At 40.8% G+C, this 24,841-nt stretch overlaps 2 protein-coding genes across 2 annotated transcripts; one reads left to right on the forward strand and one right to left on the reverse strand.

Moving 5' to 3' along the window:
* The first annotated feature begins 8,218 nt into the window (after positions 1-8,218).
* On the forward strand, positions 8,219-18,970 carry ccpg1 (cell cycle progression 1). The gene is made up of 10 exons (XM_069693555.1): positions 8,219-8,315; positions 9,321-9,410; positions 10,091-10,208; positions 10,849-10,934; positions 11,037-11,220; positions 12,889-13,224; positions 13,574-13,680; positions 15,436-15,549; positions 15,767-17,070; positions 18,009-18,970. Exons 2-10 carry the CDS (start codon positions 9,351-9,353, stop codon positions 18,199-18,201), a joined length of 2,502 nt encoding a protein of 833 aa, XP_069549656.1. The 5' UTR covers positions 8,219-8,315; positions 9,321-9,350; the 3' UTR covers positions 18,202-18,970.
* Positions 18,854-24,752, reverse strand: pigb (phosphatidylinositol glycan anchor biosynthesis, class B). Its single transcript, XM_069693556.1, has 12 exons — positions 24,188-24,752; positions 23,935-24,058; positions 22,591-22,708; positions 22,383-22,487; positions 21,754-21,884; positions 21,523-21,663; positions 21,387-21,438; positions 21,103-21,314; positions 20,111-20,175; positions 19,811-20,030; positions 19,138-19,315; positions 18,854-19,044 (listed from the first exon to the last, which is right to left on the reverse strand). The coding sequence occupies exons 1-12, from the start codon at positions 24,297-24,299 to the stop codon at positions 18,931-18,933; spliced, it is 1,572 nt and encodes a 523-aa protein (XP_069549657.1). The 5' UTR covers positions 24,300-24,752; the 3' UTR covers positions 18,854-18,930.
* Between the last annotated feature and the right edge of the window lie 89 nt (positions 24,753-24,841).

The raw sequence follows: 24,841 nt of genomic DNA on the forward strand, positions 1-24,841 counted from the left end.
TTGAAGGACATAAAACAGACATACAGTTTGTTATTTAACTCCTCAGATGTTGCTGAGGAACTGAGCCAGTATTAATAATATTTTTTGTTCTTTTGGTCCATTAATCCAGTAATGGCGTGAAAGAAATAATGAATTGTCTTTTGTTTTATATGTCGCTTTGCAGCTGCCCTTGCTGGTCCCGTTTTTATACTACCTCGTTTAAGAATGAATTTTTGTTTTCTTATTGTTTTACTAAACTCAGGGAACAAGGTTTAGTACATTTAAAAGTCATGTAAGTGTTACATGGTGAACTGACAGGGTATCTTCTCAGTACTAAACTGTTGTGTAATTGTTGAATAGAAAAAGCTGTGAATGTATCTCTGACATTGTGTGCTAGTAGCTCAGAAGTTTGTGCTGCCTTCCCCACAGATGGAAACTCCCTCGGTAGTTTCTCCTCGGGTCTTATGATTTGTTGTTGTTACAACAAACTCCATCTTCATTTTATTTGTGTAAAAATTCCCACCAGAAGTGCTTGCAGTGGCATGTCCGTGTAGAAATGCTTCATAGATTGGCCTTAATGTGGAAAGTGTTTGTCAGACACTAAACCCAAAGAGCTTAATGTCTCTGAGGGAGAAGCTCCACGAGAGGATGCAACACATGAAGAATGATTGCAGTGGAAGCAATGGAAGTGTTTTTAATCAGAGATTGAAGTGAAGAATTGATTGAACGCCGTGAAATGTTTTACTTCAAAAAAAAAAAAAATCTATTTTTGTTAGAAGATGATGTAGTTCTGAGTTGTAGTTACTTTTTTCCAAAGATTTTTTTTTTATTATTATTATTTTTTTGCTTTGCTCTTGTGTAGATGAAGATTAGCACTTGTCTGCCAAGTACTTAGTATAACAGGCCAATGTGCAGCGGTGACGGTTACGCTATTACCCAAAGAGTTGTTTGCTAATTGAGTTTATTTTAGTCTCTAAATTAATCTTTGACAGAAGATTACTGAGCAATGTGGAATAATCAAGACACATTAGACCAAAGATGAAATGCTGCCTTGGAGATCAGTTGAAGTGCTCCTCAAACAAAGCCTTGCACATTAGTGGCCTTGACCCACGAAGAGAAGAGGGCAGAGAAGCTGTGGGTTCAAACTCTGATGAAGTGCTAGCAGGATTCACGGCAGTTCATGGAGTGACAATTAATAATCAATGTTATGCACGCTAACCAAATTATCCTGTCGCAGAGGTCCTCGAAAACTGTTGCAACCAGATGTCTGTACATTTTAGGGGGATATTATAAGCGGTAAATACAGTATATTATATTGATTAGTGGTCTATGTTGCAACAGTGCAGTTGTGTGTAAATGTGCACCCACTGATTTGTCTGATTTACAAAAGGATTTTATAAGTTAAAGCAATATCCTGATTATAAATATAAAGTACTGTATGAACAAGAAATATATTATATTACATTATATTATCCAATATGTCATATTTGTTATTTTGATAATGATACTTTTAGGTTAGGTTAGGCAGTTACTTTATTAATCCCCGAGGGGAAAGTCATGATAAGCTCACAAATAAAAAAGTATTGCAGTTCTGTGGCATTATAGAGATTGTAGAAACATCAGTGGGTGCACAAATGTTCTCACATTGCTGTGTTTTTAATCAGAGGGTTCTGCAGAGGATTCAATCATGGGAAAGTTTTGGGATGATAAGTGACACAATCAGTTTAACTTTCTTTTAAAGCAAACAATGTGAACCAAAGAATTTTTTTTTTAAAGGTCACCGTTGCATATTGGCAAGAAATCATTTTAAAAGCGTCCTAAATGTGTGAAATTTTGTCATTTTCATTGTCCTCACTCACTTTATGAGTTGTACTATGAGACCACAGGATGAAAACGGGTTTCCTAATCATCATTTATTTCCACCACATCAAACTGTGCTCTTTTTTAACCTGTTGTCTTTCAGGATTAAATAATATTTGATAGAGAGACATTTCCATTATACTTTTTATGTGTTCATAAATCCTGTAGTATTATAGCTTTAAAGGCCTAATCCAGAATCTGAAAACATCATGTTTATTTTTTGAGCCTAAAATACTGTTCACGTGATGTGCATGAAGATGCTGACCTCCTGCAGCCGTTTATGTTTTCAAGTCATGATAATTACACACACACAACTGCTGGAGTGCATACGGGTTCTGAGTTGGGTCTTTAAAAGTTTATGCAGGTACATAAATGCTACCTCAGGTCTTCACTTTACATGTGATGGGTGCAGATGAAATATACGTGGGTCCTCAATGTCCGTAAGATTGAGATCAGGATGTGTCGTCATCAAACCCAGCGTGTCGTCTGCTGCTATTCATCTCATAAGTGGTGTTATGTTGAAATTACGTTCCTGTCTGAGAATGTGAATTTTAAAGGGATAAAACAAAGAGTCTGGATGAACTAACACACTCTTTGTTCTTCCTTTTGCAGTTAAGTTTAAATAATGTGCAGTGGAGCATTGCGGGTCATTTACAGTCAGACTCAGGGGGACCCGCAGCTGCTCCTCCTCGAGGAGAAAGCAGGTTTCAAGTCTTGAAATTGAATGTAACTTTTTGTAATTGTTATGTTATCTGATAGTTTCTGTTGACGTTTTGTTACATTTTGTCTGTCAGGAAAATTCACTTGTAACTTGTTTTTTTGACAAAAATGTTTAGTTAGGAGATTTTAGACAGTGGTTAATAATGAAAAAGTCTGATTCTCAGTTTTAATAAAAGAACAAAAATTGTCCACAGTTGTTTTTACTCGTTTTTCTGGTTAAATAGTACACACACAATGTTGTATTGATCTAGCTTGATATAAGTTTAATATTTTTTTATTTGTGTTAATTTGCAATACATAGTCTTGGGTATTCAACTTAGTTTAAAAATATATGTTTATATACTTTATTTGAAGAGGTGTGATAAGAATAACAGGCTCGTCCTCTCCCTCCAAAATATAGGACTTTTATTGAACCACAAAGAATCTCTTTTACACAAATGGTTGGAGTTATAAAATAACAACAACAATATAACACAGGCTTGTAAGAAAATATCTTTAGAATGATTGAAAATAAATATTTAACATAAACCCAAGATCTGTGTAGTTCAGGTGGAGACCTACACCCTCCCTCCAACTGGTGTAACTGGATTTACACTGGAACACTTGACATTAACTTGTTCCAATCAACTACTGATCAGTAAAACAGAAACCGCAGTGGAAAGAAAGTCAAACTGTTCTTAAGCACAATTCTAAGGTGCTGTACTCAAGGACAAACCTGAAGAAGTACTCAGATCACCGAAGTAAAAGTACAGCTAATGCTGGCAAAAAAAAAAGTTCTGCTTTCATGTAAAAGTATGTAAATATAATAAGGAAAATGTACTTAAACTATCAAAGGTAAAAGTACCGGTGTGCCCGTGGCGTGGTGGCCATTTTGAGCGTCTTGCCAAGACAAGTTGCTGTAAATCTTATTTACATTCTCCGATCTGCTTTAAACTTTACATGTATAATAACAGTCCGGCTCTGTATGGTAATATTTGCTCATAGTCATAGCGCCACATCCTGGCAACTGGAAATGACACTTTTCATACTTTCACGTGCTACGTCGAGCTGGTTGAACACATCAACTTAAATTCAGGTCAGAATAGCCTTAACATGTGGCTGATGATATATTGAGAAGTTTGTGCGACTTCGTCGAAGGGGGTCGCCATGGCAGTGCGGCAAAGTTTGATGTTTCGCAATGAAACTGGACGTTTATGTTTAAGGTCAAAGGATGCTTGAAACGTCATGAAACGTGTCACATACATCCGGCGTGATGAAACGATACATCTGATATGTGTTTTGTGAGTGGGCGTGGCCAAATGGCTCTCTAGCGCCCCCTAAAGTGCAACCCCGGCACCTAGTTTCACCTACACGCACCAAATTCCTTGGACATGTGTATCACACCGAGATGTACAAAAAAGTCTCTTGGCATCATGACCTCAACTTAACAGGAAGTCCGCCATTTTGAATTTAGAAGCCACTTTTGGCAATTTGCACGTGTTGTATTTTAATAAACTCCTACAGACTTTGACGTACCGCCCTGACATTTTTCTGTTCCATCTTAACACCTGGGAGATAAAAAGTTATCAAAAGAATTTGTTTTCCTCGAAGGGTGTTTCCGTGGTGTGACAGCCATTTTGAGCGTCTCGCCGTGAAACTACAAGTGACTGTAACTTTTATGTACATATTCCTGTCTTCCTCAAACATTACATCTTTAATAACAGTCGCACCCTGAAGGCACCTGTTGGTAATAATCGGTCATCGTCATAGCGCCCCCTGCTGGCAACAGGAAATTAAATTTCACAGTTTCACGTGCTTCCTTGAGCTGTATTATCACATCGACACCAAATCCGGTCACAATAGCCTTAACACGTTGATGATAATATATTGAGAAGCCGGGCTTTTTTGTGAAAGGGTGTCGCCAGGGCGATGCGGCAAAGTTTGATGTTTCGCCATGACACAGGAAGTTGATGTCTAAGGTCCAGGGATGCTCCAAACCTCACTTTGCATTTAAGTCAGGCACTTTCATGAATTTTTTAGTATGTTAAAGCCGCCAAACAAGGCAATTTTTTGTTAAGAAGAATGAGGAACAAAAAGAAGAAAATTAAAACTGCAAGCTAAAAAATTGCAACTGGTTCTGCTCATCCAAATTTTGGACAATATACTGTAGTAAAACTTTTTTTCATATTTTGGATGACATGTTATAGTATGACTTTTTATGACATTTTGGACGACACGCTAGAGTATGACTTTTTTATCACTTTTAGGACGACATGCTATAGTATGACTTTTTTATCACTTTTAGGACGACTTGCTATAGTATGACTTTTTTAAATATTTTTTTAAATATTTTTTATATTTCCAACAATATGACTTTCTTTTCATATTTTTAACAACATGCAGGGACAGTGGAGCACTTTCTCCAAAAGATTCCTCCAGCTCCGCTGTCACAAGGACAGATACAGGAGATCATTCCTGCCGACCGCAATAAGACTGTACAATAACTCACCTCTGGTAAAATCCATTACATAACAATAATACTGTTGACTGTGTTTCTTGGTTGTTTGTATATAATATATATAGATATATACTGTACTGTATATACTGTATATACTGTGCATTTTATATTTTATATTTTTTACTGCTATTTACTGCTATTTTATTGCTTTTCTATTGTTCTATTATTATCTTATTGCTTCTGTATGCTGCTGTAGCGAAAAAATTTCCCCTCAGGGATTAATAAAGTAACTACCTAACCTAACATTAAATATTTTGGACCTGACATGCTTGTCTCCAGCAAGAATTGAACCAATGATCTTCTCACTGAGAGGCATCAGCACTAACCTCTTCACCATTGTGCCTGTGATACTGTAATTTTCTTGTGATTTTGAGGACATACTATAATGGGACTTTTTTTTCATATTTTGGACGACATGCTATAGTATGACTTTTTTTTTCATATTTTAAACAACATTCCATTTTTAGGACCTGACTTGCATTTTTTAAGTTGATTCAACTTAATTTTTTAAGTTCGATCTCCACTTGAGACATGCATGTCAGTTCAGAAAAAGGTCGTACCTCAAAAAGTGATTCATAAAAACAAAGTCATACTATAGCATGTCGTCCAAAAGCATGTCGTACATAGTATAGCCAGGGCGATGCGGCTAATCAATGCGCCTTGTGAGTGGCATCCAGTTATAGCAGCTCTTGCTTTCTTTTTTGTCTTTAAGTTTATTTGTGTGTCTTTTCTTATATTTTCTGGCACTGGTCTCCGTTGCTCTTCTGCGTCTATTGATGCGCAACTAGTGAGATTCGTTTTTCTGTCTTTACTGATTTTTGGACTTCTGCAAACTTCTTCGGGAGTTTCTTTTGCATCACTCGGCCATAGCTCCATTGTTTACGGGAACAGCTGTTGGTGCAGCGTGACTCTCGGATTCTCCCTGAAGAAAGACCTCAGATCCCCGAGGAATTAGAGAGGAGGAAGCGGGGCTGCAGCGCTGGAGTTAAACGACCTCCTGTATACAAATACAAAGGATGCATAAAGCTCTTCATCCCCCCCCCCCTGTCCATCTGCTCCCTCTTTACATACCTGTGGTGAACAAACAACCCCCCACCACCACCAGGTATGTGAGGAGATGGTCTGAGGAGGCCAGTGAGGTTCTGAGGGACTGCCTTGCCACCACTGACTGGGACGTGTTGTGTCGGACTCACAGGGACGACATTGACAGTTTGACCAACTGCATCACGGACTACATGGTTTTCTGTGTGGAGAGCACTGTGCCCACCAAGAAGCTGCTTCTCTATCAACAAGCCCAGGGTGACCCCGGAACAGAAGACCCTGCTGAACGAGAAGAAGAGGGAGTTCAGATCTGGAGACAGAGAGGAGCTGAAGAGGGAGATAAGGAAAGGGAAGTACTGCTACAGAAGGAAGCTGGAGGAGCTTCTCCGGCAGAACAACACACGTGAGGTCTGGAGAGGCCTTAAAACCATCACTGGCCTCAGCAGCGGTGGTGGGAGGGTCCAGTACCTGGAGACCAGGCATGGGCCAATGAACTGAACCTGTTTTTTCAACAGGTTTAAGGTGCAGGTGCAACACTGACTTCTGCTACATCCAGAAGTTCTCTGATGATACAGCCTTCGTTGGACCGGTATCAGAAGGGAATGATCTGGAGTACAGGGAGGTCATCGCTGACTTCGTCCACTGGTGTTGATCTCAATCACCTCCGGATTAACGCCAGCAAGACGAAGAAGATGCTGATTGATTTCCGCAGGAAGGAAACGCCAACTACACCGGTGAACATCCAGGGATTGGACATTCATATTGTGGACACTTAGAAATTCCTGGGTGTTCACTTCAATAATAAACTGGACTGGTCGGACAACACGGATGTCCTCTTCATAAAGGGCCAGAGTGGACTCCATCTGCTGGGAATACTCAGCTCCTTTGGTGTCTGCAGGACTCTGCTGAGGACGTTCTACAACACTGTGGTGGCGTCAGCCATCTTGTATGCAGTGGTCTGCTGGAGCTGTGCAGGAACAGAGAGGGACAGGAGGAGAATCAACAGGCTGGTAAAAAGGGCCGGCTCTGTCCTGCACAGTCGCCTGGACTCCATAAAGGAGGTGGGTGAGAGGAGGATCTTAGCCAAGCTGACATCAATCATGGACAACACCTCTCACCCCCTCCATGAGAGTGTAGGAGCTTTAAGTAGCTCCTCCAGTGGCAGACTGCTGCACCCTCACTGTAGGAAAGAGCGCCACCCGCAGGTCATTTGTTCCGACCGCTGTTAGACTTTTCAACACCACCATAAAATAGTGGCACTATTCATATTCATTGTATTGCACTGGTCACTTTTTCCATTCATTCCAGACTGTATTGATTTATTTATTTTTGTGTGTGTACATAGTCTGTGTGTGTGTGTGTGTGTGTGTGTGTGTGTGTGTGTGTGTGTGTGTGTGTGTGTGTGTGTGTGTGTGTGTGTGTATTTATTCATTGCTCTTTTTCATATTGTGTGCACCATTTTATTCTTTCTATGCTGCTGTGACGACCGAATTTCCCCACTGTGGGATCAATAAAGTCAAATCTAAATCTAAGTTTGATGTTTTGCTGTGACACAGGAAATTGATGTTTAAGGTCTAGGGATGCTCCAAACCTCACGAAACTTTGCACATGCATCAGACACCAACTTTAATGAGTCTTTTTTGAAGATGTTAAAGCCGCCAAAAAAAAGGCAATTTAAAAAAAAAAAGAATTATAAGGAACGAGAACAAGAAAAACAAAACCCGGTCCCTGACGTGCAGTGTGCAGGGGCCCGCACATCACCGCTTTCAGTTTTATTTTTTATTTTTGCACGCAACAAAAGGAGCACGTGCTTATAAATGGATAGTTAAACTATTCAATGCTACGATACAGTACAAGACTAGTTATAAAGTGTTTGTTTTTGTGCATTTTTTTTGTTTGTTTTTTGTTTTTGTCGTTTTAATGTTGTGGGCGGCTCTATCACGCTTCCTTGTTTATGTTTTTTTTGGAGCAGCCGAAAGAGTTCTTCACCCTCGTTTAGTCGGTTTGGCCGCCGCGCTGACTTCTGGGAAATGTTGTTTTCAATGTTCGGAAAACCATCGCGAACCTCCACATTAAAACTACATTTCCCATCGACTGGCGGCTTTTGCTGTGTTGGAAACATCGAGGTTGGAAACGGACAACCGAGGCGGGGGCATTACTGCGATAAACTGTGAGGCTGTTTGCAAACAGCTGCGGCATCGGTGGGCACGAAACACCGGTGAGTTTAGTCATTTTTCTCAGCTTTTAAAACTTAAGTGATGGTAAACGGTTGTTAAAAACACTTGATGTTGTCGACGCGGCAGTAATTGCATGTTTGGACGATGTTTGGAGAGGCGACATTAACAACAGACCTGTTAAGTTTGTTGGCTAGCTGGCAAACAACCGATAAACGACGTCATTCACCGTGAACAGACGGAGCTGATGTCCGGTTCACTTCACAAACCGATAGCTCTGTTTTTAAGGAAAACCGGGACTGATTTCTGTTTCAGGCCGCCCTGGCGGTCATCGCTGAGCGAGGTGTTCACCGCCAGAGGTCGCTGTTCACATGTTTTGTTTCTTTACGTTTAACTCCTGAAGTTTTTTTTAATATGGGAAAGACACGTTATTAGTTCATAAGTAGCCAAAGAAAAGCCATAAACACGGGAAGTCTTCCCGTTTTTAACTCGTGTAACAACAGATTGGGAGTGTGTTGGGAAGATTACTCAGAGGCTTGGTTCAAAATCAAACATGTCGGGCATTTATTCTTGCAAGAAGGAGCAAATACATGCACCCCCTCAAAGAGAGGTGTCCAGCAGTGCTCCCAGATCTCCTCCGCAGGGCAGCTTTAATCTTTTATACAGTGTGACAAACAGTCGACAGTCACCCCCCAATCCCTTTGTATCTGCTTTCATATGGTAATACTGAGTTGGTTGCAGGTCACAAGATAAGGACACGGGGGGAGTCATCAGTTAGATGCGGAAAGTAAAACAAAAGGAATCACTTGCAAATAAGACAGACAACGAAAGAGACTTTCCGGAGCCACAATGCAAACAAGAGGAAGAGAGAAATCTTTTTTTTTTTTTTTCCATCAGAGTGTAACATGAACTGATTGGAGATTAGGGTAATGATGCAGTTTGGCTACCTGATCTGAAGATTCATCGCAGTACTTTTCAGATTGTGACGCATTGATGTGCCTGATCTTGTCACCTCAGCACGCTGCTTCATGTGTTCACCTCTCCTCTAGACTCCTTCATACTGCTGACATCTGACGGCAATGTCGGAGACATCCAGTGATGCAGAGTCGACCGGTGGCTGGACCATCATCAGCAATGAGGTTAATCCTTTTCCATTTTTTCCTAATCGCAGCTGTTTTCATTTGTTGTTGTACAGATTTCGACCTTATTAAGTGGCAGCAGAGTTAGGACGGTTTATTACTAAATAAATGATAGACTAGTTTGAGCAAATTCTTTGACGTGGAGTTTCTTCTTATTAGTGGAACTGTTTCCCTTCCTTTTCGTGACTGATTTTAATTGTAATCAAATATGATTAGACATCGCATAAACTTTACCATTAAGAAAAAAACATAAAAGGTGTAAACTATCAAATCCAAGATGGGGTTAAATGATACAACAAAAAAAACATGTTACATCAGAAATTGAGTCTACTTGTACTGTAAGTGTTTTTTTTGTCCTGTCTGACAGAGATTTGAATATTTGAACATTTTTCTCTAGAAATATATACTGATGAAACCATTACACTAAAAGGCCTCTAAGCATCATGTTTGCCAGCTTATGTTTGTTCAGCCACAATTACAAATATCAGTTTTCTTCCTGTTTCTATGATTTACAAAACAATTTGCCCTCCACAGGTATAATTCATTGCTCACGGACACTTCCTTTGCTGAATACTTAATCATCATCATTTATTAAATAACACAGTAGTTATAAACTTGGACCAAAAATACATAATTCTCTCGTCATGTCCAGTTTTTATGGAGGCCTGTTGTGTTTGCAGGGTTCAGATATCGAGACGTTGGTATCGGATGTTGCGGTGGAATATGGAGCCGAGCTGTTAGAGCGCCCTCCACTGGAAGGACCAGAGCTGCAGGATGCGCAAGCTTCAGCTTCTGGCGGTAAAATTCCTCTTTGTTTAGTGCCTGAGCTCCGAATGGTGTGAAGGCCTTATTGTAATGCAAAGAATTATTATTTATTATTAGAGCGTAAAGGTACTTGAAAACGACTGAAACTGGGCACACATGTCAGACATGGTGAAAATGTATATCTCATATGGGTCTTGGGCATCGGCGTGACAAAATAGCTTGGTGGTGCACCCTTAAATACACCCCCACAGCTGGGTTCACCTACATGGTGGACAGGAAGTAAGCTTTGCCTCTGGAGTTTATATGCTGGAACATAAAGTCTGCTTACTAGGTATTCTCTAGTGGCACAGGAAGAGACATTTAATGTCTAATAAAGTTTTGGTTTCCTGAAATACAAAAAAATTATTTTGGGAAAAATGATGTCATTCTGCCATGAACACCTCAATGATTGATCAGACAGTGATTTGTAGACATTCATGAAATGACATAGGTGTACTTGTCCATAATCACGCAAAGTTAATTAATATATGATGTTGTATTTAATTGTTAATTTTGCTAACGTTTTGTTGTGAGATGTAGCCTCGTTCATGACTTGTTGTTGCAAACACATATTTGCTGAATGATTTAGCACCTTTTCTTTCTTAAGCAGAATTTGTATTTATTATATTTCTAGCTGCGTGTGTTGCAGAGAGAGCCTCTGATTCACTTGACGACACTCAGGGAGAACAAACCTTAGATGAGACGCTGCACGCCTCGCAGGTGAGAAGCCTGAAAACATGACGTACGGCTCGCTTGTTAAATAATCCAGAGTCACTTTCATTGCTGCTCACTTGACCACCGTGTCGAACGTATCTTCTGCAGGCCGAAGACAATGCTGCAGGGAAAGAGCATGTGTTGTCCTCCAGCGATCACTCTGACATCGTGACTCTGGGAGACGTGAAGGAGGATGAGCACGCAGAGGTGGAAGAGGAGAGAGCCACGAATGAGGAATTCTACCTCGGCACCTCCTGCAGCAGCCAGTACGCCTTCACTGCTGCTGAGACTGGTAGGACTGCTGCACTGAACTGTCCCCATGTTTCCTCTTGCAAGTGGATTTTTATTTTACACTCACAGCCAACATGGAGGAATTCAACACACCAACACGAAACATTTCTTCTCTTTGCCAAAGCAGGTTTGTTGTTGAGTCACTGGAAACTTCCACAGAGTCTGGTGAACTTAAGCTACCGTCTGAGAAGTCGGCTCACTGGAGGCCGCCCGTTTCCAGGTGGACGATTGAAAATGGAGTGAATCTAATGTGCCGCTATGCTTGTTTTTTTAACAATGCCCAGAACTAATTCTGATCCGTTTCTGAAAGCCTGACAGCTCTAAGCAGATGAAATGCTGTCAGTCGGCTGTTTTGTTTCCAGTGTGTGATTTTAGGTGTGAATTGATTTAATGTTTTTGCAGTTTTTTCTTTGTGGAGAACTGAGAAAAAAAAACTGTGACAAATTATCCAGTCAATTCAACATATAGAACATTTTAAATTATTTTAATAGCTCTGTTCTTAAAGGAACAGTTTGACTCCGTAAGGATAATGAAGCTATGATACCGTTGTCTGTATGTTAGTGAGGCACAATGAAGACTCATGAAGCTTTCATGCTTTCATTCTCTTTCTGACAACAAAAGAAGATTGTGAAGCTTCTGGGCTTCAAACTCTCAAATCCAAGACAAGTGTGTGTGTGTGTGTGTGTGTGTGTGTGTGTGTGTGTGTGTGTGTGTGTGTGTGTGTGTGTGTGTGTGTGTGTGTGTGTGTGTGTGTGTTTGCACGTGCACGCTCGTGCACTCAGAAGCATTTGTATAACTGTAAAGTCATTTATTTTGGCATCATGTTGATGTCGTTGTGGCCCATAGTCTTCTATTTAACTTTAGTGGGATGGAAATGATATTCATTAAATCATTTGTAAATTATATTATTAATTTAAAATTATCCAGTGGAAGTGTTTTAAGTCTTTTCTATCGTACTCCACGTTTCTCAGTTACGATCCTCTTGTCTCTCTAACGTCAGAGTTTAGCTACAAAACTGTGAAACGTAATTGATGTCTTTCTGAAGCTGCAGTGATGTTTGAAGCTTCAGATGTCTTCAATATTCATGGTCTTCTTTGTTTGACAAAAGATTCAGAGATAAAGTATTGAAGCAGTGCATTTCACAAGCGTGTGTCATTAGTTACATTGAAGCAACAGTTACATTGAAGCAACAGCTGTTAGCTTAGTGAAGCATATAAGTGGAAGCAGGGGGAAACAGCTGACCTGGATCTACCCTGAGCTAACGAAGTCCACCCATGCTCACAAATTAACACGTTATATCACGTCTGTTTAATCCGTAAAAGTGTAAACACACACGCTGCAGTGTTAATGGGTGTTATCCGCTTTATTATTCGGCTGAGCATGAGCGGTGGTATTGATCTTCTCTAGTGTCGGCAAGAAAATGAATAAACCCATTTACCAAAAACGTTTCCTTTGATGTGTTCAGTAACATTTCACAAGCACAAAAATAGATCGGTCGTTTTTTAACACTATTGGTCAGTATTTTGAGACTCAATAATTGGTTTATTTGTCGTCTGCATGTTTAACTGCACGTCTGTGTGCTTCCCTGAACCTATTTTGCTTTTTGTTTCTGTTAGTGTCTTTCTGCCATCTGCTCCCTACAAACACAACTTTTTATGTTCTTCTGTAGTTTTCTCGGCGCAGCAGCCAGCAGTGACCAACTCGAGCAGCAGCGAGGACGAGGATGGACAAAGCGCCAGCACTGTCTTACGAAGACGAAGGTTGAGGAAGAACACCACGAGCGTCATGACAGACTCGGAGGAGGAGGCAGTGCTGGAATCACGCCAGAGTGAGGAGGAGGAGGAGGAGGAGGTGAAAGAAGAGAAGCAGCAGGAGGAGCGGACTGAAGTCAGACCACCTGCTGCAGTGGATGTGCGAGCGCCGGCCCGAAGCCGCAGCATCCTCACCACATGTGTCCTGCTCGCCCTCGTCGTCACCTTCTGCTTGGGCTTTGGTCACTTTTACGGTGAGAAGATTCTTCTAATGTCGTATCAAATTCAGAAAATAGACTGAAATTAGAGACTGTTGACCGCCCGTCAGTTTCCCATAGCAGCATTAGAAATGAATCTTTTGAGTCAAAACTTTCTCCAGGTTCTTGGTTTCCCAGAGTTTCCTCCGTTTGGTTGTTTAGGACTTGTCGCAGCACTTCTTATCTTTGATGGGAACACTTTGTAGGTTTTATAGTTGTCCGCATTTTGTTCCTTATAATTGTGTTTCGAGGTCACTGCAGGCTGCTGCGTCATCACATGTGGACGTATCGTAACAGAGATCTCCAACGTTGCGTGTAAATAATCTGTTATTAATCTCACATACAGAAACATACCTGATTAAAGAGAGAAAAAGACCTACGTGGGAATGCATGGAGTTTGACGGCGGGTGTGGGGTGTTTTCAGAGGATGCGGTAGGACCTTTTATGAACAAGGTGAGTGACAACAAAGGTCACAACTCAAGGAATAATAAGATACTTAACAAAAAACTCATTCTGTACTGTGATTTAGACTTTTGTGACTTTTTTCATGCATATTTATTTACATTTAGTTTATTCTTAAATGCTCATTTAACCAGAAAGAAAGACAGAAGAAATCTTGCACGTACCAAAACAACAATGAATCAGTAATACCAACACGTTTCCAAAAAAGTTGGGACGCTCTGTAAAATGTAAATAAAAACAATGCAATGATTTGCAAATCCTGTGAACCTATATTTAATTGAAAATAGACCCAAAGCAACACGTTAAATGTTTAAAAAGAGGAATTTTATTGTTTTATAAAAACTATGTGCTTATTTAGAATTTGATGCCAGCAACACGTCTCAAAAAAGTAGGGACAGGGACATGTTAACACTGTGATGCATCACTTCTTCTTTTTCCAATATTTTGTAAACGTTTGGGGACTAAGGAGACCAGTCGCTGGAGTTTTGGATGTGAAATGTTTTTCCATTCTTGCCTGATAAAAGATTTGCGGTCCCTCTCCTCTTTAACCTGGAGGGTGTAGCGTCCATTTATTTCCAAACAGAATCTCACATTTAGATTCGTCAGACCACAGGACAGTTTTCCCACTTTGCCTCAGTCCATCTGAACTGAGCTCAGGTCCAGAAGAGGCGGCAGTGTTTCTGGATCATGTTTATATCTGGTTTCTTCTTTGCACGGTGGAGTTTTAACCTGCATTTGTTGAAGCAGTGATGAACTTAGTTTACGGACAATGATATTCAGAAGTTTTACCACTACAGATTTGTGCCCGAGGGCCTGAAGATCACGGCCATCCTATAATGGTTTTCTTCCTTGTCCCTTGCATACAGAGATTTCTCCAGATTCTCTGAATTTTTTAATGATATTATTTACCATAGATGATGAAATCCATAAATTCATTACAATTTTAAGTTGAGGAACATTATTCTTAGATTGTTGCACTATTTTCCAGTGCAGTCTTTCACAGAGTGGTGAACCTCTCAGCATCTCCACTGCTGAGAGACTCTGCCTCTGTGAAAGGCTCTTTATATACTCATTCATGTTACTAATCTGTTGCCAATTAACCTAATAAGTTGTGAGATGTTCGACCAGGTGCTTTTTTTTTTTTTTTTTTTTTTTAATCTTTCCACAACTTTTTCCAGTCTTTTGTTGACTCTGTCCCAACCTTTATGAGACGTGTTGCTGGCATCAAATTCAAAATATGCATATATTTTTCTTGAAACAATAAAATGTCTCAGTTTCAAGATTTGATATGTTGTCTTTTGTTTATTTTTAATTAAATGTGAGTTTTTGTGATTTGCAAATCATTGCATTCTGTTTTCATTTACATTTTACACAGTATCCCTACTTTTTTGGAAACAGGGTTGTAAATCCTACATTTTTAATTGTTGACGCTGTGTCAGATTACATTTTATTAATTGAAGTAATTATTATGATTATTATTGTTATTATTTAGAAATAACTTTAAAATATACTGCAGTCAAATCCAATGACTCCACGAACCCTTTAATCGAGCAGTGAGTTGAGTCAACACTGAAGCAGAAGTCTGAACAATGGAATTTTATTACAGTAGTATTTACTTAAGAGCTCCTGTATCTAATGTCACCTGTGTAAATGAGGAACATCCCAAAGTGTTACCAGGAGCTGACAGTCACCCAGGCTACATGCTGGTAGTCTTTACATCCATGTTTCTTTTCATTTCTAACTCAGGACACGATTAACCTCGATGACAGGGATGAGGATAAACGTCTTCCATCGCTTGCGGAGTTTGAGAAGTTAAAAACCAGGAATCTGGAGCGCCAGGTTGAACAGATTAACATGGCGGTAACGTGGACATCCATTTTCTAACCAAATGCAAATGTTACAATAAAGAAATGTTCCGAGATACAAAAAAACCTGGAGCAAAAAAAACGTAACTTCACTGTTCAAATGCTGAATGATTTAAGTGAACTTTCTGATTGCTTTCACTAATAATGACACGTGTAAACACCACTTCAACGGCCATAACTGTCCTTCTTTTGTTCCTTCTTTTCCCATCAAGGCCAAGATAAAGGACCAGGAAAGGTTGCTGAAACAGGAGGCTGAGAAGAGGACTGACATGGTGTCTGAGCAGCAGAGTTTGATAGCTGAAAACCAGCAGTTGAAAAGCTCTCTGGTCCGTGAAGAAAAGTCTTTGTCCACCTTGCAGGAGGAGTTGAGAAGCCTGCACGTGAAGATCAAAGATCTGGAGGCGATGGGAGCTGGAGACGACTCGCTGCTCGCAGAAAACCAAAGGCTGAAAGGTCAGCTGGAGGAAGAGAAGCAGTTGATCCAAGACTTCCACAGCCAACGGGAAAACATAATGACTGAAGCACAGACCCTGAGAAAGAAGCTCAACCAAGAGAGGAGGATCACAGATGAGCTGAGGAGAGAGCTGAGTCAACAGAGAAGTCGTGTCTCTGAAGCTGGAGATGAAGCCAATTCAGAGTCAGAGGAGCTGCAGTCACGTCTGATGGAGCTGGAGAAGAGGCTGAGCTTTGAGCAGCAGCGCTCAGACCTGTGGGAGAGGCTCTACGTGGAAACCAAAGAACAGAGAGCCAAAGGAGACTCAGAGTCCACAGCTAAAAAAACAAAGGAGGGCACGACGGGGAAAGTGAAGGAGACATTTGACGCCGTGAAGAACTCAACCAAGGAGTTTGTCCACCACCACAAAGAGCAGATTAAGAAAGCCAAAGAGGCTGTGAAGGAGAACCTGAGAAAGTTTTCTGATTCTGTCAAATCCACTTTCCGACACTTCAAGAATTCAGCTTCAACCTTCATCAGCAAAGCCCGAGGTTTTTATCACAAGAGAAGTGATGAGAAGAACACAAAAGAGTCGTGGCAGCACAGATCACACAAGCCTCCTCACAGACACAAATCAGACTCCTTCCAGAGCACCTGCAACACACGGAAATCTGGAGATAAAGTTCACAAGGATTTTAGAGGACAAAACCACCACAAGGTCAACATGAAGAGATGCGCCGGCGTTTTCGACTGCGCCTACCAGGAGTCTATGAGTCTCTTCAACAAAGCCATGGAGCCCATCAGAGCTGATGAATTTTACCTCCTGCTGCAGAGCTACCTGCAGCAGGAGGTCGACCACTTCCACCACTGGAAGGAGCTGGACAAGTTCATCAACAACTTCTTCCACAACGGAGTGTTCATCCACGACCAGATGCTTTTCACAGACTTCGTCAGGGGTGTTGAAGAATATCTGGCAGACATGCGCGAGTATCACGGCCTTAACGATGATGTGTTTGGAGATCTTGATGACTACATCTACAGGCACTTCTTTGGGGTATCGCACACAAAAAGTTATGGCCCGAGGTAAGTACCGTACAAGTCCTCCTCCTAAATGATGCCGAACCTTCTTATTTTACACGTCTCTAACTTGTGCATTTTTTCCCCTCAAAACCTCTCGGGGGTGGGGGGGATTTTCTTGAAATGAAAGACGAAATTCTGCACTAATGTGAGGAAAACAGACTCAGTTTAATAAATACACCACCCAATTTATAAATTCCAGTGCTACGATACGTTGTTTTTTTTGTCCACCTGAAAATGTATGATTTTTCAACAAGCAATTCAACTTATATAGATAAAAGAAAGTTTTATAGTTAATTATTTGTTCTTAATCCAAAGGAAAATTTCAATTTTCCTTGAAAGTGTAATGAAATGACATCGTTCTATCCAGGAAGAGGTACAGGAAATAGTTTGGATATCACAGCCACACTGTAGAGAAGTCCCACTCAAAAGCAGCAGCAGGTTGACCTCACTGCTGTGGAAGATTTAACATTTTGTTGGCTCGAAACTGATGTGACACTTTGACTTGCATTAGTCCTTTAACAGGGTTAAAATTGTACAGGGAGTTCAGGGATATGTTTATGGGGAATTATTATTGAACACCAAATTAATTGTTGAACTGGTCGAACTCTGAGAAGCATTTTGAGGAACTGTTCATGGAGCTGAGAGATTTCAGATTTGTCAAGACATTTTAATTTTGTCACAGTAGAGACAAGCTGTTAAAACAATCAGCAGATTGATGAGATGATTTATTTCATTATTAACTCGCCTGCAATCAAAAGTATGCTTTTAAAAGTTCAGCCTACTTTACACTGGTGTTACCTGTGACCTCGAGTCCTCTGGACTCAGCAGACTGTGTGGGTTTGTTTGGACTGACTCACTCCTGTCTGTTCTTCTCCATAATAGTGCTGCAGCTTATCCATGTTTATGGTAATTGTTTATGTTTTGTGTTTTGAATCACACAGCGGGCCGTTCGAAAGACCCGACGCGGGCTCGAAGGAGTCGTCGAGGGCGAAGAATCATCAGCGTAAGCAGCAGAGAGCCAGATCTCGACCCCACACTGAACGTAAGTGGAGCAGATCAGGAAGAAACACAGACAGACACATGGCTGATGTCAAAATAGAACTGGGTCCAATGCCCTTTGACCCTAAATACTGAAAATATCTCAGCTAGCCTGATAAGGCTGCACATTTTCATTTCTTTTGTTTGTATTTAGATGCAAAGTTTCCGTTTTTGTAAGTTTGCACAATTTGAACTTTTTAATGCTACTGAACGTCCTTGAGCTGTTTGGTGTTTGTCATCGAGTTTGTCTGGAAGATGTTGTCTTCTGTCAGCTGCACATTGTTAACACAAGTTCATTTAACATTTCACAAATGTTGAACTGAAACCTTCTTTAACTTGGCTTGTAATTAATCGACCTGATTAGGATTTCCTGTTGAAACCTGGTCGATACTCCTCTTCAACCACAGCACCTGTGGTTCGAATACTACACAAAATGTTGAGCACACAATGTTCATTGGGAAACCAATGACTGCGCCCTGTGAAACAAAACACAGAGCACAGACATGTCACGTTTAGGATGTTTGTGTTTCTAGTCATATTGTTGTAATTTGCTGCTACACAGAGAGCTTTGTGTGCCGTGGTTGTGATTCCAGTTAAAATACAGTTTTCTTAACATTCCAGCTGAAGCTTCTTTTAACTAGTTTATTTCACTTTTATACATGTTGGCAAGAAAAGACTGGAAAAATAACATCACAGCAAATTAAATTGTGGATAAAAAAAAAAGTATAATATTTTAGAAATGACAACATTTGAGTTTAAAATATTTATTTCAGTCACAGATCGATAACATGTGAAGTTCACCATTAGCCATTGTTCCAGTGTTTGTCAGTGCTTTTCATAAATAAAGATGCTTCCTCCAACTCTTCCCTCGGGAAACTGAGTGTGAAATATCTCTGCTGTCCTCACAAACCTATTTCCTCGTAAAAACACAAAGATTTCCTACAACAACAACAAACACATTAGTCATTTTGTCTTTTATGTTAAAACATTGTCACAAATATGTGCAAAAAAATTTTTTAATTTGAGTTTTACCTCTTCCAAGACGTCAAACAAAACCAGGTGTGTTGGCAGAGAGGATTTGTATGGAAATGAAGTTCGGAGCCAGAGAAGAGGCTCCGCGAAGAATCTCTCCGCTTCATCAACATAACCCTCCTCTCCGAGATCTGGAGGACACTCAAGAAACCTCATCTTCACGGGGCAGTGGACGTGGCTGTGAGGAAGATTATATTCAGATCAATTCATTTTAAATTACCCGTGTTTGGAGATACTTCAGTGAAGAAATATTCTTGCAGATGACAGAGCTGATTTTAAACACTGAGGCTGATAGAACTGGCCTGGACTGAAGAGAAGTGAGCTCATGAGTTTTCATTAAAGTCCTGTCGCCTGGATTTGATTAAACCTTTTAAAAACTCATCAAATTACATATGAAGTGTTTTTCTATGAAAAAAAAAAAAAAATCCCCTAATGTCGTTAAGTGGCTTTGATGCAACTTTACACTGTTACCTTCATTCACTGTGTGCAAATCTATGCAAATAGTTCCCACCTTTAAAATAGACAAACTCCGACTCTTGAGCTCAGTATTTTTGGCTCTTTTAGCCGCCTTCAGGATGGACTTACCGAAGCTTTTACCTTAGGAATTTAAAACGAGGTCAAGCACCAGTGTGCAGCTCGTGATCCCCTGCAGGTGTGGGAGGCTGTACTCTACCTGTAGAAGGGTGTTGAGTGGCAGGGCATGAGGAAGAGGATATCTGGCTGTGGGCGGGAGGAGACGCTGCTGACGTCACAGAGTGTCTGGAGGTGGCTCATGACATCCAGAGTGCCTCGCTGGTGAATCAGGCCGGTGTACAGAGCAGGAACCAGGTTGGCCACCAGCAGGACGACAGCTGCGGCTCGACGCCACGCTTTCAAATGAGCCAACGAGATCCCTGAGGTATGACCAACGTGTGATTTAAAACGTCTCCGTCTGGAAACAAACACTTCACTGGGTGTGAAACGGGGAACTTACCACAGAAGACCATGCAGAAAGGCAGCACAGGGTAGATGAATCTGAACTCCTTGTGGGGAAGCAAACTGCAGAGAAGAGAAAAAAACCAAAACATGCCAGTCAAGTCTGCTTCTGCTTTCAATCAGCTAGAAGTGAAAGTTTGGTCTTAAAAGTAAAATGTGAAGTTTTTGAAAATACTACATAATGAAAATAGGTAAGGTAAATCTTTTTCTATTTTCACTTCCATTATTCATGAGATTAATTGTGACGATCCCTTTAAAAAGGTGCCATATGTAAGATTTTCAGTTTAAAACATTCAAAGATGAACACAAATTATCCAGAGTGTCAGGGTCGACGTCATGCCAAAGACATCTGTGTACTTTGCTGCACTAACTGGCTGGTTTGTAACATCGCATCTATAATGAGTCTTTGTAGAATCCAGTCCAACAGAAGAGGAAGAGGCATTTTCAAACTTTTTGTTTTGATGAATGTAACAGTAAATAAAACAACAGCTGAAACTTTAGGCAACATAAAAGTAAAACAACAGTTAACGTTGGTGTTACTTTCCACCAGTGCAGTGTTTTTTTTCAAAACCTTTCTGAGGATTTGCTTGAAATGAAAGACAAAATTTTGCACTAATGGAAAGGTAGCTAACTGTATAACATGACTGACAGTGTTAATATGTTTTCTGTTTCTAGTCAATCAACTACTAAGTCAATACAATCTAATTTTAAAATCATCAGTTATCAAAATAAGCCAAATACTAACTAATGGCATATCAAGAATATGCAAATAAGACCAAACTGGCAAAACTCAGAGAGCCGGACTGAAGGCAGACTACATGCAACAGATTCTAGACTATCGCCTCTTAATGTAAAACAAAAAATGGTATTACAAGACGGGACTCAAAACTTGCATAATGCACCTTTAATGTTACTTCACGTCTTATTCCACGCTTAAATTTAATATTTGTCTGTCTTAACGTGACTCATCAGAGTGTAAACCAGTTTTACCTGTAAACCAGGACGGTCCAGACGACTGCTGCCAACAGGATTTTGTATTTCCTGAAGGCGAGGGTGCATCCGTGGAGGAAAAAAGGAAGATGAGGGCCGATCACAACGGCAAAGCCCTGAGTGAGGTACCAGTGCCAGGGGTGAGAGCCGTAGAAATCAGCCACGCCGTGGAAGATGTTCAACTTCAGGAAGTTGAACTGCACCAGAGTCCACTGGAAAACAGAGACCAGCTGTTACATCTGACTTCAGGCGCAGGAGCTACTGGATATGTTTGAATGTTTTACCTTTTCATAAAACAGACAGTCAATCACTGTTGAGACCAAAAGAGCCAAAGTCCTGGTGATGAGAAAACAATTATACAATGAGGGAAAGAAGGAACAAGCAGCCAGTTTGAGAGGGTATGAGGCCGAAAGTACGAACCCTATAGGAACGTAGTCATGAGTGATGAGTCTCAGTTTGTTATCTTCCTGCCAGAAATGGTACACGAGCAGAGGAAACCAGACAATCAGCGCTGTCGGGCGAACGATCACAGCCAGGGCCACCAGGGCCAAATACTTTTTGCTGCAAAAAACATAAACAAACGTGTGTGTTAAAAATCAATTCCAGAGATTGGGGTAAATGTAAATGAGACAGGTGTTGACGAGCAAAGACCTGCTGTGTGTTTTGGACCCAGGCAGAGGAAAGTAGAACAGAGCCAGACAGGTGATGGTGGTCTCCATGCTGTTGGTCAGAGTCCGGGTGCAGCAGAACCACGTGAACCAGGAACACAGCTGACAGAAGAACTGCAGCACGAAACCAGGTACAACAGCAAAAGACACGTTTGGGATTAACGGACTGACTACAGCCTCCTCATGATCTCACAAACACTTTTATCATTTATTCCTGCTGTTTCTCCACACCACTGGATTTTTTTTATTTTTTTATTATCTTTTAAGTTCTCACACATTTTATCTGTTTTATCTTGGGATACATTTTTTTCTCTATTTTTGGGAGTTCCTCTGTGTCTGTTTTTATGTGAAACACTGCATGTAATTATCTTGCTCTGCTTTCAGCTGCATTTCTTGTATGAAAGGTGCTACACAAATAAATTATTATTATTATTAAAGTTTATTATTAACACTTCATGTATTTCTTTGATCCGTTAACACAGTTTATTTATTTGTAATCACTCCTGTTAACTTAATAAAATGTCTGTGATGAAGACGACCTGTATGAGACCTAAAGAACAGTTATTTTGTGAATGTGTGCAGAGAACAAACAATACTGCCGTATTTTCTTACCGTCCATCTTGCAACGTCACGATTTTCCAACGTGCGGATGAGGAAGAAGAATTTCACATCAGCAAACGCAGCCAGCAGCGCCTGAAGAAGTCGTGGAAGCCAAATCTGCAGACAGACCGAGTTCAAGGGGAACATTATGACCGCAGGCAATTTATATGGTGATTTTTAAAGAAAAGTTTTCAGAGGAGGAAATAATGAAGGAACTTGCCAGGAGGTAGACTGAGTCATAGTTTATGAAGTGTAATATCTTATATAGGAACGCAAAGAAAAGAGGATATGAGAATCCTCGTATTCCTGCCTTCCATTCCCAGGTCAGATACCCATAAGTCCCAATGTTAAGGTTGTAACAGCATAAAAGATCAAAATAAAAAGCCAACATCATCAAGCTGCTGGTTTTATGTCTTTGAAAACTGTGCTGTGTTTCTAAACTGGGTTGTTGACTATCCAGAACAAAAACAGGTCAATATTAACATCTCAGATGATCAAAGATCAGGTGAATCAAATGATGGATGCAGACAACACGTGGCTGGAGTGAGAAAGGTGGAGGTGATCAGTGAGCAGGTCGGAGTGACTTAGTTCTTCTTTTGCCTATAAAGCCAGGTGACTGTTTGATGGGAACTTCTGCCACCGAGATTCAGGTTTTCAGCGTCGTTCAGGCAATTGGTATGAAAACAAACATGGAGAGCTGAAGACCCGAACACTTCCTCACAGATGTGTTTCTTAATGTGGATTCATTTTGATCTCTGCAACAGAAGTAGATTTTTATTTTCTTTGTGGTCGTGATAAAGAGTCAAGATGTGCAATCTGCTGTCTGCCCCTAAAGTGCAGAGGGATTTTACTTTTTCTGCTGCAGCTATTAGGAATAGTCTGAAAAAAAAAAGAAAAACCTCATGAGCATCTGGTTTCATTCAAGACTGCAGTAAATTCACTGGTGAAATGTTACATGTTTTAGCTCATTTCATCTCTTGCCTAATGTTGTATTATTTAGTCTGTAACTGTTTACTGACATCTTGGCCAACAGGTCTCTTCTTGATGAAAAGATGTCCTACCTCATTGAGACATCCTGGTTAAATGACGGCTAAACCAAAAAAAATAGTTTTCATTTTAAAGTACTCACAAAGCGCCATATTAATGCAGAATAACATCCCAGAGGTCAAACTGACTCAATGTCACCGAGGGTCTCACTAACTGACAGGATGCCACGCTAACACTATGCATGTTATTCTCAAACACCTGTTTTACATCTAGACTAGTAGGACTTGTGCCAACATACTTTGACAATGTTATCTTTGCTCAAAGGCACGAGTTCACAGCTGTGACACATGACCACCAACACCATTCCTGCTCCACCAAACCAGAGACAGCAGGAACCACAAATCTGTTAAAGTTACGTGAACATATTAAAGTATTTAGGTGGAGGGAAAAAAAAAAAAAGAAGAAAGTTATTCGGTTGCTGTTCATTACAAAGTCAAATGAAACTACTTAAGAAAAATGCATATTAACAGCTCAGTCAATCAGTCACGCGGTGATCTGTTGTCCCCCCAAAGGATATTTGAAGACCATGTGATGGGACACCTCCACAGACTGCCAGTACTCGTCAGGGACGAAGCTGGTCTGAACCAGGAGGCAGTTGATCAGTCTGAACACCACAGAAAACACAGCAACTCTCAGCACACCTGCGGGACCCACAGAAATCACTGCAGCTGAGTCGTAACCCGGGTTTATTCAACACACACCACACAAAGCAGCCTGCTGGCTCGTCATCACCATCAACCATATTTAAAGTAATAATAAATGAGCCGCACCGGTTTTCAGAGGACTTTCATCTTCCTTTGAGTACAGCTGAGATTTACGTTTCCTCAGTTTCACATCCTCCACTTTGTCCCCAAACTTGAGCCGTGATCGGATGTTTTCCATCAGGACATTTCGTCTTCAGGACCGTCTGCTGCCTGCATAGTTCACCTGTGAGTCAGGTGAGGTCGGTCTGGTTCAGAGGCTGAGCAAACCCGGTCCAAGGACGTCGGACTCAAGTTTTAAATATAGACAATTAACGGAAGCGATCACTAAATCTTTACGTTGATTTAATCTGTAGTTTAAAACTATTACATCTTCAACAAAAACCACTCCGGATTGACTTTAACTTCTAGTCAGCACAGGTGGACTGTTTCAGCTGCGCTTCCGCACTCAGACTCAAACTTCCGGCGTGTTGTTGACTCCCGACTTCAAAGTAAGGTTTGTTTTGGCGGTGTCCACTCACTACTGCACCCAGCAGGATGATGGCTGCAGTCGGCCTAACGCGGCGCTGATGTGGTGCATGCTGGATTTACAACATTGCACGATGGTTGGAAATTGTGTCGCTGCAAAACGCCACGACGTCACATGATATTAAAACCGGCTGCAGCTGCTCTCCTCCGGTTGCACCGGGTCAGACCCTCCTCCGTGACGACACTCCTCTGTCC

This window comes from Brachyistius frenatus, unplaced genomic scaffold, assembly GCF_029030835.1.
Source record: "Brachyistius frenatus isolate BFR_SWC_R1_liver_20210118 unplaced genomic scaffold, ASM2903083v1 Contig_15, whole genome shotgun sequence".
Lineage (NCBI taxonomy): Eukaryota > Metazoa > Chordata > Actinopteri > Embiotocidae > Brachyistius > Brachyistius frenatus.